The sequence below is a fragment of the Centruroides sculpturatus genome, unplaced genomic scaffold, assembly GCF_000671375.1.
Source record: "Centruroides sculpturatus isolate CEXI.00-Female unplaced genomic scaffold, Cexi_2.0 scaffold187, whole genome shotgun sequence".
Lineage (NCBI taxonomy): Eukaryota > Metazoa > Arthropoda > Arachnida > Scorpiones > Buthidae > Centruroides > Centruroides sculpturatus.
The window spans coordinates 672,095-690,235 of record NW_019385662.1 but is presented as its reverse complement, the minus strand read 5'-3'; the positions used below and the strand labels follow the sequence as shown (position 1 = coordinate 690,235).

Here is an 18,141-nt window from a genome sequence, read left to right as displayed (position 1 = left end):
AAACTAGCTGTTACCCGCGACTTCGTCAGCGGAGGTTTTGCAAGCAAACCCCATTTACATTCAATATTTCAATAACCATAGTAATTGTTATATAACACCTACCGCTGAAGAGAATTGCCAAGAATCAAACAAACTATTTTCAATTTGATCAATTTTCTGGAATGTTTACAATCGTTCTACAATCGAACCAATATGCAATAACAAATTCGAATTTAAAACGGTTCGAATATTTTTAAAATCGAAATAGATAAAAATATTTATAACAGTGTCTGAAATGTTATCAATTTAATACACCTAAGCACTCAATGAAGACTAAATGTAGTTGAAAACAAAAAATCGCATCTAAAACAGTACAGTAGAAGCCGTTCTTCCGGTTAAGCCTTAATGCTCTCCCTCACCCCCCTGCAGGGGAATTTCTAAAAATCCCTTCTTAGTGTGCGTTGCCATGGCGTACCCTACTAAAATGCAGATAAAAACAAAAAATTGCATCTAAAATAGTACAGTACAAGCCATTCTTCCGGTTAAGCCTTAATGCTCTCCCTCACCCCCGCAGGGAAATTTCTAAAAATCCCTTCTTATTGTGCATTGCCATGGCTTACCCTACTAAAACGCAGATAAAAACAAAAAAATCGCATCTAAAATAGTACAGTAGAAGCTGTTTTTCTGGTTAAGCCTTAATGCTCTCCCTCTCCCCCCACTTGGGAATTTCGAAAAATCCCTTCTTAGTGTGTGTTTTCATGACGTACCCTAACTGTGTACCAAATTTCACCTCTCTAGGTCCAGCGGTTTGCTCTGGGCGATGATGAATCAGTCAGTGACTCAGTCAGGACAAGCAATTTTATATATATAGATTTGTTGATAATTTTTGTAACTGACAATCAGTGAGACAGATAAGCTTGATCCTTAGCTCCCCCTTTATCCTTAGCTTAAGCTTGATAAGCCCAATAATGTTATATCGACCACTTTGGCTACCCCTGCCCTATACCATCCTTTCTCACTGGAGGTTTTCAGGGGGTAGTAGAAGGCTCAATGATTAAATGAGTTTTATTTCTTCTCATTGAAACATTCTTTGATCTCAGAAACACCCTATCTATCCTATCCATATAATAATGCATGTTTAAACATTATATTTGCAATAATTGTTTTTAAGATACCTTTTTACATTACCATCTATTGCATAAGTTAAAAAGTATGGGGGCACTAGATTTTTTTTTTAATCTCAAAGTGGGCGATGGTCAAAATAAGTTTGAGAACCTGTGCCCTATACAAAGTAATTCTGAATTTTCCTATCATTGTCATTGTACATCAGGAAAAATTAAATGAATTCAAAAATTATCAGAAATGGAACAGAAATTTAGTTAAAACAATTGAAAATATAAAGCATTCATATTTTATTTTTAGTAACTACAAATGCATAAAATGTACAAAACTGATATGGTATATGTTACAAACACTAATGCTAGAATATAAAACAAGTATTTTTTTAACCAACCAAGTCCACTAAAACATATCCAGAATAAAAAATATATTGTTGATAGTTTCTTTTAGCTTGATGTAAAATCTGACATGATATTCTGCATTCAAGCAAAATTGTTTATAACAAATGAATATTTATAATATTTATTTTATTGTTAATTATTTGTGCTTTTCCAATAGCAGTTGCCAGCAATCTATCCAAAAGAATCTAGAGAGGCTAACTCAAATATTAAAAATATTTGAATCATTTTAAGTACCTTTACATATGGAAGAAAATTGTATTATGGATGGTATGATAAACTAAATTTTCCATCATAAATGTTTTCAAAAACAATAAAGTTCAAACAAATAAAATTTAATTTTTTTTTATGTCAATAGGGAGTGTTTAAGCTCCTGTAACCCTCTTGGATACACTTGGTAGTTATATTTTTCATCGGAATTCAATTATGAATTTAATACAGTAATACCCCGACTTACACTACCCCGACTTACGCGAATCCGGAGTTACGCGATTTTCAAATCTCGTCGATTCATCTTTTGTTTGAGCGCCACGCAACTCTTAATTACTCATTTCCCCCCACAGTATTGTTCGGCTTACATGTTCGGACGTGTTCGACATATAGCTACAATTTATTTTGTGTTATTTGTATGTATTTATATGCAAAATTATACCCCGACTTACGCAAATTCGACTTACGCGGTTATCGCTCGGTCCCACCTATCGTGTAAGTTCGGGGTATTACTGTACTGTAAAATGTATTCACATAAGCTCTTAATTTTCTTTATATGATGCGAGCATGAAGTCCCTCTGAAGTGGACAAGGAAACAGGAGAAACTTCCAGGAACAAAGTGATAATGTCACAGTACAGTACATGTTGAAGGAGCTGAAGTAAGTTGTGATGTCACCACTCAGCGAAGCCACATGGACATGGTGCATTGCAAAGGAACTTTATGATAGTATATATGCAATGCTTAAACCAAATATGGACAACCTTTCTACGGTGAAAGGTTGAATTCTAGAAAGGGATTTAAAAGGTTTGTCTTGTCATTCATTACTTTCTTTTATCCAGTTTAGTTCTTGCTTTGAAGGACCATACAACATTGTTTTGATGTAAGATAAGGCCAAACATTATATTTGATGTAAATTCTACAACTAGCTTTAGGACTTCTGTTTATTGGACACATAAGCTCACTATAAATTACTTAAGACATTAATATGTTTACAGATCTTGACAGCATGCAGGCATTAGGAAAAAAAATCACAAAGGATGCCTGTAGCCCAAAGCCTCATTTTCCATGCCTGTCTTAAACCAATTTCCAATTATAAACGCTTGCAGAATTCATTTAACTCAAATCAAATATTTTAATCATATAAATAATATTTTATTTATTTAAAAGTTCATTCATAAAAGTAATATTAAATTTTTTTTAAACAAACAGTAACATATTGTTATTAATAAATCATTTAAAACAGGAAAATACAATTATATGACCATCAAATCATTAAAAAAATCAAATATGGGAATTTGTACTTTTTAAATGTTTCCAAACCATGCTAGACTATCAATAATATATAGTAACTGCAAAAGAATTACACATTTCATAAAGTTCTCTCAGAATAGCAAACAATCAACAAATTGTTTTCTTTTAATCCTATAAAAAAACAAACTTTATATCAGTCACATTATTTAGTTTTTCATTGAAAAGATTGATTTCCTTATTAGATAAGTTTCTGAAAACAAAAAAAATTAGCCAATTTATCATAAATAAAAATAAAAATTAAATTATTAACTTTTCATACAGTTTCAACAGTAAGATTTGTCTTTTTTTTATTTTTCATAAAATTCTGAAGCATTGCTATTTAATAATCAGATTACTCATGATCAGATTTTGGGTTGTTCACCCTTATCTATATAATACAGAAATTTCATTCTTTTGTAATTATAATAAATACTCATTCATGCATGAGACACAATCTACATACATTTAACCTCAATGTATAAATCTGAAGTTCTAGTAGAAAAAGAATGACAATTCTTTCTGATAAACTTTTCATTATTGTACACACATTACATATGCACTATGCACATGGTAAACACATACAATAAATTTAAGATAACTGTTATTACAGACTAGATTACTAATATATTACAGCAAATCATCAATTTTAACTGTATAAGATGTTAAAAGCTGTAAAAAAAATTTGTCAATAGATAGAATCAATTTATGTAATAAAATATAAATCATTAAACAATCCAAGACAGAAGACAAAGGAGCAATGAGCGAAGAAAGACAAAAGTGTGCTTTTCAAGACTTATGCATAAAAATAAAGAACAAAATACAATGAAAAAATATGTGTAAACTGTTTTTCTATAATTTGACTGAAGTATTCAGATACAATAAAACAAGTAAAAAATGCAGAGTGTTAATTGATAATTATCATCAGGATGAATTTATATATATATAATTTATATAACTCCTATGCTATAATACTGCTAAGGCTAAAAAACCTCCCCTCAAAAATTTTTGTCAAAAAACAAAAAACCCCATTTAAAATGAAGTCATGGGTTCATAGTCATAACTTATCTAGCATGTATATAAATCTGATACCAATAATATCACTAATTTACAAAACCAAATTGCTAAGTTCAGCAAACCAAAATTGTTCTTTACTCAGTAATGTTTTGCTATTCAGTGGCCATTCTCGGCTTGTAATTATTAGAAACAAACGATGCAGAACACAAATTTAAAACTGTGTCCTACATCAAAAATATTTGGCCATGAAAAAAACACAAATTTAACATTGTGTTCTAAATTACCAAAAATATAGAATAAAAAATAATTTTGGTTTCCAAAATTTAGCAGTTTAGTTTTGTAAATTACAAACACTACTAATTTTCACATATTTTTATAATTATATTATGATTACCTTTTTGACATCATGACTGATTTAATGTAAATATATCACAATATATAGAGATTTTGATCTCCCATCATATTATTTAACTTTATTTTATGTTTTCTAAATCAGTGATTCCCAAAGTGGATGCTACTGAAGGCAGTAGAAGACTCAAGGAGGCACTGGCAGGAAAGGGACAGTACGGGTTTAGGAAGACAAGGGAGAGAAAAATTTATTTTGAAACAAAAAATATATATATGTAAGAAATGTACACACTAAAAGGAGGTGATAGTTTGAAAAGTTTGGAAAACAGTGCTCAAAATAAAGTGCTTTTCACATAAATTGATACATAATACAATTTCTGATAGATGAATATTCCAGACTGTTATTCATACTTCCTACACACAAAATATATTTAATTAGCTTTACAAAAAAAGAAAAAAAAAGTTACTTACAGACAAGTTATTCAAACCAAAATATGACCATTAAGTGGATTTTATCAGAATAATTTTAATATTTTATTAAAATTCAAAACTTAAATAATACTTGCCAAAGCCTGAAATAAAGATAGATAAAAAAATTATCCATGTTAAATGTTAAGACACAACAATCACAGAGTGATCTATCATAATGAATTATAAAACATGATAAAACATATATTTTAATACAAAAAAATTATTTTATTGAAGCTAAAATACTTCTATCTTGATGAGAAACTGCATTCTATGCTATAACAGGACTTCTGATATTGTTTCTGCATCCAGTATAAATTGCAACACTATCAGAAGTAATATTAGCTAATTCAGACACATTCAATTAAGGTCAACATGCACAGGTAGTAAAATTAAGATGACAATTAGCATCAATGACAGTTCTGCCAATTGTCTGGCAAAGATGATTGGTCAAGCCTGTCTTCAATGCTCATTGTCAATGTATGCTTCACATTTACTATATATAAAATTATATAATTCAGCAGAACAAACAAGTACAATTATTTTATATATAGGTAAATTTTTGTATACCCCCTTTTACAAAAATATATAATAGTAGATATTTATATCAACAATTTATGAAAATTATAAAAATTTCTGATAAACATTTTAAAGTTTTCACTTTCTAGGAATTTTCTTTATAAATTAAATTTCTTACACAATTTTCAAATCACTTAATAACTTTTTAAAAATATGTTTTTAATTAATTCTAATACTGTTGAAAATAATTACTTTTTAGAATTTTGCAAATATTCTGTTGAAAATAATTACTTTTTAGAATTTTGCGCATGTTATTTGGAATTTCTGATTAGCTTTAGATTTAGAAATTTTTTTTATTAGAAAGCCATATCTAATTTCAGAGTGTTCTCTAAAGCTGCAAGTTGTATTACAGGTTGTATAAGTGTATACACTAAGAATACATGCACAAAAAATATACACACTTTACATTTAGATCATCTTTATCGAAAAAAAAAACTTTTGTAACTCTCTCATACTTTCAAAAATCAAAGTTAATGACAGTAAAATTAAACTTGTACCATTTTATATTTTATCAGGCAGCAGTAAAAATCACAAAAGGCTGCTTGAATTCATAGGTTTTTTTTTAAATTCAAAACCTATGGATACAAGCAGCCTTATACTTGTCAATGAGATACTCAAATCTGTAAACTTAATGAAAGATTTAAACTTTCATTAATACTATTAATTAATAAGTAAAAACATCAGTTTATGTGGACATCCTATTGAAAGACCATTTAACTTGTGTATAAGTATTAACAATACTAATAAATGATTATTTATAAAATGTTAACTATACTAATGCATTGTTGTTATTGTGAACAAATTAGCTCTTGTTACTCATAACAATAAGTAAGCAATAGTTACAAGTATTGTAAACAATTCATTGCTAATACATATACTAGAAAACCATCTACTTTTCACTTTAACCATCTAATAATGATATTATGATCTTATGATGATATTTATTTATATTATAAAATAAAACTGTAGAAAATACAAGATTTATGAAACTTGCTGTATGTTCACAAAAACAAAATTAAAACAGTGGCAGCTATGATTTATTCTTAATAGCTACACTGTCACTTTTACTTTATAAAAAATTTATTTTATGATCAGAACTTAAAGGATATTTGATATTTGCAAATTAATGATATTTACTTTGCACATCTTTAAAATAAACTCAATGACTAAATACAATAAATATGAATGATTTAAATCAGTGTTTCCCAATTAGTTTTTCCTGCGTAGCACTTCAAGAAAGAGCTCAAACTCGCATACCCCTTAAAGCAGAAATTCATATTAATCCATCCTAATATTATAAATTTGAAGGTAATTCTGTCTGTCTGTAACCTTTTCACGTCTAAACCGCTGAACAGGTTTTAATAAAATCTGGTACAGAGATAGCTTACATGTTGGAGATGGACATAGGCTACATTTTACTGCCAGAAAATATCTTACTCCCACAAGAAAATTCGATATAATGTGGGCGAAGCGGTAGGTAGACAGCTAGTGATAAATAGAATAAGTTTCTTTTTACATTTATTACCTTTAAAATACAATTCTAATAGTAATGAAAATAACATAAGGTTATTTAATTTTAATGTGACAAATGTGCACGAGTTTCTTTGCACAACTTTGTAAAATCTGGTTGGTTTTTGGTCAGCTTCAGTCTCAAGTCATCTTCGAGTTGAAGTCAGTGACGATGTTTAGTTTTCATGTTTGTCATGACTGAAAATCCGCTTTCGCAGAGGTATGTTGTGCAAAATGGTAGTAAATATTTTATTGCCGCTTTGCTGACATGATAATAATGTTAATTGTACAATTTTTGTTTCCTGCGTAAGAATTTCATTTAGGTAGTGTCACAAATGCATTCTTTTGATGAAATTTCAAGAATACTTTTAGTTATAAATAAATGAATTTGTGCATTCAACATCATGTTGTAAATTGCTGAATTTTTGATGATCCACCCGTTATTTTTTTGATTGCTTCATCTCATGTATTTAAATTTTAAATCGACTAATTTCAGATTGCCGTGCGTACCCCTTCATGCAATTTCGCATACCCCCAGGGGTAAGTGTACCACTAATTGGGAACCATGGATTTAAATTATTTAACATAATTTATTAATTTTATTAACAGATGATTAAAAAATTACAGACATATCTCACTTCAACACTTTGCTTTACAGCACTATAATTAATAATACAATGCTTTTCCAATTATATTCATGTTTATTATTTTTGCACTTTACCTTGTTTACCTTGACAGTGGTTTTCACAGTTTATTTTTATTTATTATTTTTATATTTGCATCATTTTATTAGTCTAGCATTTGAGTGTGCACTTAATGACAGTTTTTAGGCATTTATATGCACTGGAAAGAGAAAAAAGCCGTGATTTACTTTAAGGCAATATTTGCTTTATTGCAGTGACCTAACACATCATATTAGCAAAGTACGCCTGTACTATAAATATTTATGAAACAAATTCTCAAATCTCAATGACTCAAACTTCCCTTATTTTATATTTATAAAATACATTTAAATTTTCCAAAAACGATTATGTTATGGATCAAGTGATTAATAGGGCATTATTCATAATGCCCAGCCATTATGAATAATGACTAAAATAGGCATGCAGTTTGATAAATGTTGATTATTCATAATGTCTGGTCAATTTAATAAATTAAAGCTACATTTCCTTTGAGCAATTTGTTTAAAAAAAATACTCCACTTTTTCATTTAGAATTATNTCTCAAATCTCAATGACTCAAACTTCCCTTATTTTATATTTATAAAATACTTCTAAAAAATTCACTGAATTATATACATCCTGAAATCTTGTCATCCTAATAATTACATACAATTTAAGAATATGTAAAAACCAAAAAACTAAAAATTTACTGAGAATACTTTTGTCTTTCATATATTTAAGATTTCCTCAATCTAAATAGGATATAGATTTATGATTTTTTCTCTTTTCAAGCATCATATTCAGTTTACAAATAGATTTAAATGAAGACTTGTTAAAGATCTATGAGAAAATCCTACATATATATATGTAGTTCTGAGTATTCCAAAGCTTATTCAGGTTATAATCAAATTCAACATCTCACTTTACAAGCCATGAAGGTTACAAAAATAACTCCAGCATTGCTAGAACTATTTATATAAAAATTCTAATTTTATTTTTGATATTAATAAATTCTTTAATATAAATGGACTATGAACTCTGAAATGAGAGTGAGTTAAAATTAAATTAATGTACTTGATTAAAATTCAAGAAAAATAAATAAATAACACTTGAAATGATATCAAGATATCACATTATCACGAGGTTGGTGTAAAACTAGCATTTGTAATGTCTTTACACAATTTTCAAAAGATCGAACTTTGAATTTCGAGTCCTGCATAATAGACAGATGGCATGCATATATGTGTAAATAAATTATAAATTTGATACACTCTGAATAATAAACTAACAAACTATTCAAGGTCAATTCATTAACATAAAACAATGCTTCCTAGACTTATATTTCACTAAAGATATAATAGTCCTGCAGGATAAACTATCATTCCATAATGAACAACCTTGAGAATGTACAAAATTTGTACTCTAAAAACAGATTTTGTTTTAACTAAATTATAAGGCAAGACAACTTCTTTTGTTCTGTTGAAGAAACAGTATCATTAATGTTCATCCTAATGATAGACGAAAGAAGATAATTGTGATGAAAAATAAGTTCTCTAAACCATAAATAAGAAATAAATTATTTTTTTATAATCTAAATTTTAGCTCAATCTAGATAAAAACATGTTTACTTAGCCCTAAAACTTAAAGCATGTAAAAAAAAATTTGAATCTGATTGCTTCCATTACTGTACACAATAAAATTATTTAAACATTTTGGTATCAAATCCAGCAAAAATTCTTTAAATTATAATGGTAAAATTCATTACATCAAAACACCATACTTAAGCTCACTTATTGGCAAGAGTTCTGGATAATCTCTTTGAATGATACAACTTATCCGATCGTTCAAATATGAATTGAGTAGCCATATAAAATGCCCACGCGCGTCTAAAAGAATTTTCATTATTGCCTACTTCTACATGCAGCGTAGGCTAAATATTCCCAAAAGATAAGCTTATTGAAAACCTGATTCCACGTGTTAAGATAGGAATTTGATTAATGAATTTTAATAAGTTCAAAATTCTAGACTGAAAAAAAAATTATGTTAAAGATAAAAAAGTCATAGAACATGTTAACCGGTTACAGAAACATCGAACACAGTGATGGATGTAACGCCTACGCTCATCACACATAATAAAACGGGATAGCAGCGGCCACTTCTGGTCATGCCTTCAGATATCATCTAACAAACAAAGCACCTGCTCCATAGTCGACTTCTATCAATAGCACAATCCTCTGTCGACATTAACACGAGTAATTCGGGTAATTTTATCGGCCTTCCTAGCTCTATTTTTGTCTCTAATCGTGAGAAACGATCCCCGCGAAAGACAGGAGGCCCAAACAGTCTGCTTGCAATTGGACAATGCTGCACTATGCCAAGAAAAAAAAAATGGATAAATTAATATTTTCCCGTATCAAAAAACCCTTATTTTAGTAATTATCAAGTTTTTCTCGTGGATGGAGAGTATTTTCAATCAGTTTTAATTACCACGTGACAAAAGTTTAGAAAACATTTACCAGTAATTCCACGTCGCCGCGATGATGATGATGATGATGACGATGACGATGGTAGTTAAAAATGAAGCAAAAAAAAAAAAACGGGATAAATTAACATTTTTTAATGAAATTTCTCTAGTAAATGATCGCCCATTTTCGATTTTTAGCGCATAATGTAAACCCTGTAATCAGTTTTAATTGCACACGACATTTAAGCGAGAGTGACGAGAATATTATGCTTTAAAACGGCGGAAGTAGTAGACAAATTAGTAGTTTTTATGCAGTTAATCGTCTAAATTATCATCAGATTAATCTTATTTCTCATTACGGAAAACTTCAACCAGTTGACCAGGGCGATACGAGAGTGTGTTAGAAAAAATATTTGTATCAACTCATCGTCTAATCATCTTGATCAGATTTTACACACTTGATGAGAAATTTCAATTAATATGAACAGATTCGTGACGAGAAGAAAGGCTAGGTAACAAACAAAGCTTTTTTTCCCCATTCGTGGTTAAAATATAAACAGCTTCTTACTTCACCAGGCACCTGTCTAGTAATATCAACACGGAGTTTCTGAAGAAGTTGGTCTAAACAAGCAATGAAAAAACAAAAAAAAAATGCAACTTCCATCGTCCCAGATTTCGTCTTTCACGTTAAAAATGATGAAAATTGTAATCTTCGTCCTTTTTAAATAGAAATTTAACCTTTCTCCTGTAAGTTAAGGTTTCAGAATAAGATTTCCTCCATATCTACAGAGAAAAACACCGTTGAATCACGCAAACAGAAACTATGTATAGCTATAAAAGACGATTTACCTAGTCTAAACTTCTAGTAAAATAAAGCAAATTAAATTTATATCTAGCGAATAATGCGAGGAAAGTCGCTTTTCCTCTTGATAGAATCATAAACGCGCGTTGATATCACATCAAAAACAATAGAATATGTAGGACAGAGCCGGGAGATGGGGAAGGAAAAACAACGCTTCAAGTTCACTAATTCTCATCTGCGTGGAAAATAAGTATTATAGGAAAAAACCATCCCCTTTATTATTAAAAGATTGCATCTGAATGTAACATCCAGGGCGTAAAAGATAGCGTGTCACGTCAGAACATTCACCAGTCGAACGCTAGATATGGGCATCAGCAGGAAGATAATTGTTATGCATCATTACTCGATTCGTATCGCATAAACAAAACCGACATTTTAAGCAACTATGTGGAGCAGCATCGGTTCCTATTGAGTCATAAATTACCACTTAATTACAAGCTTACCTCAACGGTTTCGCCACTTATCTATCCAGTTTCGCCTTAAACAATATCGCTTGGTTACTTTGATAACATTTTTATCATCCTCGCTACGTGAGCCGCTTGTTGCTGGTACTTTAATCAGTCAAGTTTATGAGGCAATATACTGTGACGAGAGCGCGCTTGGCCTAGTAAAGCTTTAATCCAAGTTGGAATTGTCCCAACGACACCCCTCGCAGTCTGCAACGTACTGAAAACAATAATAAGCACACGATGTTCCCTCGTCCTTGAAAGATTCACATGATGAAAATTCAAGGTTTCCGATTACTTAAGCTAATTGCAGCTGGCTGATTAGCATTTCCCGTCGTTTTCTGTGGTGCAGAATTTAATTGCGTCAAGCGAAACGTCATCTTTTAAGCAGTGACGATCCCGATGACACTTCCTCCTACCGCAACAATATACAGTATTCGAAATATGACATGGATCACGAACAATAACAGGAAGAACCAATGCAACGTATGACAGGTTAAGTGATGATGGCTCGGACAGCGGGAGATCAACGTCCAGAGGAAAATTATTTTCTATAATAAGGTGCTTCCCGAATGTCTTTACACCTGACTGTTTCCATTAACTGTTTACTTACTTTATATATATATATAACTAAGCTACCGTGCAAGACTAACGAGAGGTAAAAATTTTAAGTTCTCGGCCTAGCGGGTTCTCTAATTTATAATGCCAAAAGTGAATATTTTTAGAGCGAAATTTTGGAGTATTTTAAGAATGTATCCATCAGAAAAGTAGACGTCTATGCGCAGGTTGTGTAGGAATGTCGTAAGCTCGTGAATTTAAAATATGAACTCCAACCTCTAGAAAAAATACCTCCCCAAAACCCATAGTATCCCACCCAATGACAAATTTCAAAATGCAACTATGAAAATCTAAAACGTCATACGAAGAAATATTTAAATATGTAAATTATCACAAACCAATTGAATCATTAAAGAATTTGCCCTTGTAATTTCTGATCTCTATGAAGAATTTTAAAATATTAAATTTAACGTGCAGAAACCATGATTTAGAAAACGATGTGAATCGTTAATTTCAAAGTTTAACGTATTAAATTCGTCATCTGAAGCACGAACTTTGAATTTTTAACACCTGGACACCGCAAAATTTGAACCACTCCGATATCTAATTACACGAATTTAATCAATTTTAAGTACGATCCGAATCCCTAACCTTTATATCAGACTTCGAAATTCCACACTAAACTAAGAACTGCTCCGAAATATGATTGATACTCTAAAAAAAGTATCAAAACAAACCGTCAGACACATAAATCTCGGCAAATTTCCTGAACTCTCTAGACAGGAACCTCACAAAAAAATGCCTCAAAATATGAAAATAAAATTCTCTATTCTAGTGAACTTTTTATGACTTTATAATATAAATTAAATAAGCTTTTAAATTAAATTGAAGCCTGCAGAATTGCGCCTGAAGCCCGTTGAAATATTTACTTGATCTCTAAAAAAACGGGAGTCAACACGCAACGAGTAAATCATATCTAGAGCCGAAAACGACGTACTAAATGTGAGATAATACAATAAAACGAGGTGGGCGTTACGAACTAGAATGTTTTTAAGCAGGCCACTGGTTGTTCAAGGCGGTCCACTTCCTGTAAATTGCATTTTAGACATCATTTTCGAAACGAAAAAAAATCGAGTTGTTGAGGGTAACGAGTCAGAGCCAAGCTAAAATTTACTAAGAGAAAGGCGACTCCCGACCAGAAAACGAACAATGCTACAATTCGATCTGGAAAGTTCGTATTACCATCGAGCATCAGTACTTTGCACCATGGAGTAAAGCTATTTAAGACTGTCTGCCACGTGTTGCTCTCGAATCGATTGATGTACTGTACCTCCGGAACCTCATTGGTTATTAGCGCATATAACTACGTGACCCTATTCTGTCGAAGCAATTCATCCGCTTCATCATTTGCGTAAAGTGAAGAAAAAGAAAAAAAAACCAGTTTTTTTAAGTAAAATGCGGAAATGGAGGAACGTAGCTGTTGCTCAGCCATCTTTTATTTATTTTTTTAAGTGCGATTTTAACTCGATAAGTAGTAGTAGTGTGTTCGAATTCTGGTTCCCTCCACCCACGATGTGACCTCTGATTAGAACTAGCCCTTTCAACACGCGACTCATGACTCAAATGCTGCACGATCGTGATAGAAAGTAGTCACGAAAACAGGTGGCTAGAAAACCGAACGCGAGAAAGAGAGAGGGGACACGAAGGTCGAATGATAACTTACAGTTTATAGATTAAAAAAAAAAGAAGAAAAACTATTTTTGATAAGAAAGTTTCGTTAACCGAGCGAGTTTTGAGGGAACACGTTAGTGGTTCCGAGCTATAGGGTAAGTGACCATTACACTCGGTTATTGAACTTGCTACAGGTTCAAGTCCAGTGCAAAATACAAACATACCTTTTTTTCCATCGGCACTCGATTTTAATCAGGATTAAGATAATGACAAGCCTCTAAAATGAACCGGCGTCGGAACTCTTAAAAAATAGAATAATTACACGATCTCAACACCATCCCAAATAAGGTCCGACCTTGAAAACACTATCCAAATGGGCTTGTCCTGGTGTCAACGTCTGCACCCGAGCCATCTGTACAATGTGGAGCGCTTCCTATACTTCTTGCTTCCACATATGTTCCTTGAACGGGAGACGAAAAGATTCCCCTTCCTTCCTCTTCCCTCCTAAAATAACAATGGGTAGTTCCACCGAGAGTTGAATGGGAACAGACGGAAGGGGACATCTTTTCATGTGTCTTTAAGTAAGTAGTTATAAAAATGTTTTCTCTAACCTTACCTTGTTCCGATATGGCGTTTGCCACCTTAGCCATGCAGAAGCGATCACATAGTAGTAGCGTGGGAAGATACGCAAGACGGTCGGAAGTAGTACTGCTCGGTTACTCCAACACTCGAGTGAGCCAGTGAAGGAATTACAGTGCGACTCGCTCCCCAAACGGCAGTATTAAGAACTAAACCACCGGTCAGTCGAGCGTAACTCACTTAGTCCAGGTGAGAAAGCAGAATTGATGGCAATTCGGTCATCGAATAAATAGAAATCGAGCGAGTTACCACAGTTCTGGTTCAGATTCTTTTTTTTATTAATGACAATAGCAAACTACCGTTCATTGCAAGCAGAAGTCATTAGTCAAGGTTGAAAGGTTGAATGATCGGTACAACAATGACATCTTCGAGCCAAGATGGATAAAGACAGACTTTAATCGAATGTTTATAGATGCGTGCAACCATCTCCTTAAGTAATTCAATATAATCAATCAAGGGGCCTCCTAGACGTGAGCTCCGATTATCAATCACTACGTCGTTCGTCGTCGATGCTTCCTTTTTTTACATAGACCGGTTGTTAGTAATGATGAAAATTACGACTTTCTGCGGGATTAACAGGTAGCCAATTTTATGAAGTCGCTCTCCATCGAGTGTCACAACAAAATGCACTTGACAAGTGACTCAACTGATGACTCTCGCTGAGTCATCGTCTATTCCTTACTGCTCCTGCCCTGGTTTCCGATCGCAGCCAATTTTTTTTCTTCTCTTTTCTTTAACTTTTGTAGATGTAACCCTGATAAAAACACATGAAGGTAATTCGAGGCTCAATTATAGCATTGTCTACAAGAATTAAAACACAAAAACGCTCCTTTCGAACAAAAAATGGCGCCAGTTATTCGACTCTGGTGACGCCATACCGATAATAAGTTAAAGTACCACGTGGCATTCATCTCTTATTACTGTTAAATGGTATGACGAAAATTACACGGATAGAGAATCGTGTATCCATTAATTAAGTAAATCATTAGCTGAATATTGTGTAAACAAATTGCTTATAAAATTCACTAGAGGCAGGAAAAGCTTATATTTCATAAGGAAAAGAAAAAAAGGGGCTTCCAACGACGCGTTTCTATAATTATGCGTGACTTAAACTTTCAATTATACAGCCGTTTGAGTGAAATTGTAACTAAATTACTCAATATATGACGTTCTGTCCGACAACAAGAAATCACATTCGAGTTTCTAATACGGAATAGAGCTTCCTACTATACTTTTAAATTAAACATTTATATTACTGACTCTCTGTACTTTAATGAAATCATGAGGGTAATAAATGCGGTGCCAACATTTATAAGGAAATTTAATGATCTTTTAGCATTTTGGCTAGCTTTCAAAAACATTAATCACACCTTACCGAATAGATAAGAGCGTTAAAGATTTACTAAAATGAAGAAATTACTTGTAGATATTGAAATTTCTGCAGTATTAGAATTTTAAGCGTAGTTTCTGCACTTTGATATATGTTTATGTATGCGAAACCCTTTGCATCTTAATGAATCCGTTTAAGAGCAGCAAAAAGTGATTTCTGCACGTAAATAAACCTGTATGGCAACCGAAACCATGTTAAAAAGCAGTCCAGAACAAAAAAAGCATATTAACAAGTGTTAAAAGGGTCGATTTACGCTGAAAAACGAGCCATTTCTCATTTAAATTAAGAGGATATCGTGTTCTAGTCAAGTATTTTCTTCATCCAAACAAGCGATCTCCAGGTTAATCTCCAGAAATTGCGTAATTATCGAACTTCCGGTCAACTTCTCCCCCTGCATATCGCAATTTTTCGGATATCCTGTGTAAATCTGATAAAAAATAAATTCCTGCACAAATTGCATAAAAACTGGATCTATGTTGCATTGATTTGTCACAGAGAAGATAGCATCTCTGGGAGAAAAAAAAAACTGATTTAATATGAAACAAATGTAACACTATGATGTAATTCTACTCCTCTCTTCCCTCTACTCCTAAAAATGTATTTTAAAAACGGAAATTTGCTCTATGGAATCTATAAAGATTAAAAAAAATGAAGTCAAGATGATATTAATTAATATTCAAGATAGCTTATCTTTATTCCCATCTTATACAGGCCATACTGTACACTTAAAATATGAAGTATCTATCATATACCTGTTAAAATAAAATAATGTTGGTGAGGATGCAAGAAAAATTACAAAAACTATTCCAAATGTAATTTATCTTCCTCATTTAAGAAACCACAAAAACCACTTCACTTGACTTTGAAACATGCTAACCATCCCCTAATATGATGAGAACACATAAAGAACTAAGTTAAAAACTAATAATTTTTTAAAATTAGTTCAAATTACATAAGAACAGACAGGTAATCTCTTCCTGAATTAGTCTGAAAGAAGAGGAAATAGGATTACCAGCAAGAAAATTTAGTGAAAGTTGTCCATATTCATCAAAAGGTAAAGCTTGCTTTAAAAAGCAATTTTCCAAAAAAAAAAAATAAGTGTTTGAAGACAAATCTTTTTTACTAAATTAATCAATTAATTAAGAAGTGGCTCAGAAATTTTCAGGAGATGGTTGACCTGGATATGTCATGCCTTGTCCCTCTTCATCTGACCAGACAAAGGATACAATAAAAAGCCTTCTTGGTGCTCACGGGATGAAACAAATTTTAAAACAAAATAATTACTTGACAAAAACAAAGCTATAAAACCAATCTTATTATTAGTGCTTTCTTATTATTATCATCATCATCAGTGCCTTTTACTTTACATGAAATAGAAATATGTGAACTCCATATAAAATTATAATTAAATTTATAACATAAAACTTAATCAAAAGTGTATTTTAAATAATACTTAAAAATGCAAGCATGATGGAAACAATTTAAAATCATAGCACTCAAAGAATATCTGCATATATATTAATTATACTTTTCCCATATCTATATATATACAATATTTATTCTCATTATAAAAGCATACAAATTAGCACCAAGGTATAAAATGTGATAAAGGTAAAACTGTTTGGTTCAGGTAATCAAAGTTTTATTCAAAAACATTTTCAGCTTATAATCAGGCCATTCTTACCTTAAATATAAATTGAATGTTACAGAAGAAAGTTAAAAATCTTTGAACAGTGGCATCATGTATGATCAATATGGCTCTGGTCATACCAATATTTTATTTATTAAATCATTAATACTTACTTGGGAAAATAGTTTGGTAAAAATATCTTGAGAAATGATATAAATACATCAAGATATTTTTTATTTTAGGCACCAAATATTGTTTTTACACTACTGTCTTTGATTACCTGAATCAAGCAATTTCAATCCTTATCCTGCTATTTTGTCTTATTTATGTATAAAAATACAGATCATAGATTCCTGGAAAGTCCAAATCTGATCATGGGTCTCCTGTTCTCTGCAATAATCATTCTTGTTAGGTGACTGTTTACCACTAAGTTAATTGAAAGTGATTGTCTCTAAAGCTACAATCAGTAATCTAACAGAGACAGAAATTTAGCAACAGAGGTTGCAACTAAACAAATTTAATAGCATTAAATGATTCACAATGCAAAAATACACAAATTACACAGATATCAGCTCAAAAACCCAATGTATAGTTGATGCCAAACAAATAGCTGCATTATCAGGCTATAATATCACTAATATTAATTACATAGCCATATTGTAGACAAATAATTTGGCAGTTTGTTTGGCATATATACAAATTGTGTTTTACATATGTTATTGTATTTGATTGGTTTATAGCAATGGAATCGAGTATATAAATAATAATTATATAAAAATCACTGAACAAATCACATATACAGGTTTGAGTCATTAGTTTCATATGAATGTAAAAGGAGAAAATCATATTTTATTACATTACTAAATATTCAAAAAACTAGCGGTTGTACAGTTTCAATTTATAC

The 18,141-nt window shown here is 31.4% G+C and overlaps 1 protein-coding gene across 3 annotated transcripts in view; it reads right to left on the bottom strand.

Annotated features, from left to right (window-relative positions):
- The window catches only part of LOC111640995 (sporulation-specific protein 15-like), a 169,466-nt gene that overhangs the window by 126,136 nt on the left and 25,189 nt on the right, over window positions 1-18,141 (bottom strand). The window contains exon 1 of one of the 3 annotated variants that reach the window (XM_023387098.1): window positions 14,195-16,575. The exons of 1 other annotated variant lie outside the window; for it this stretch is intronic. In XM_023387098.1, coding sequence (XP_023242866.1) covers window positions 14,195-14,228 — 34 coding nt within the window. In that variant the 5' untranslated portion in view covers window positions 14,229-16,575. Of the gene's footprint in view, window positions 1-11,346; window positions 13,753-14,194; window positions 16,576-18,141 lie in introns of those variants that run through there. One more of the 3 variants, XM_023387100.1, reaches the window with a different exon arrangement.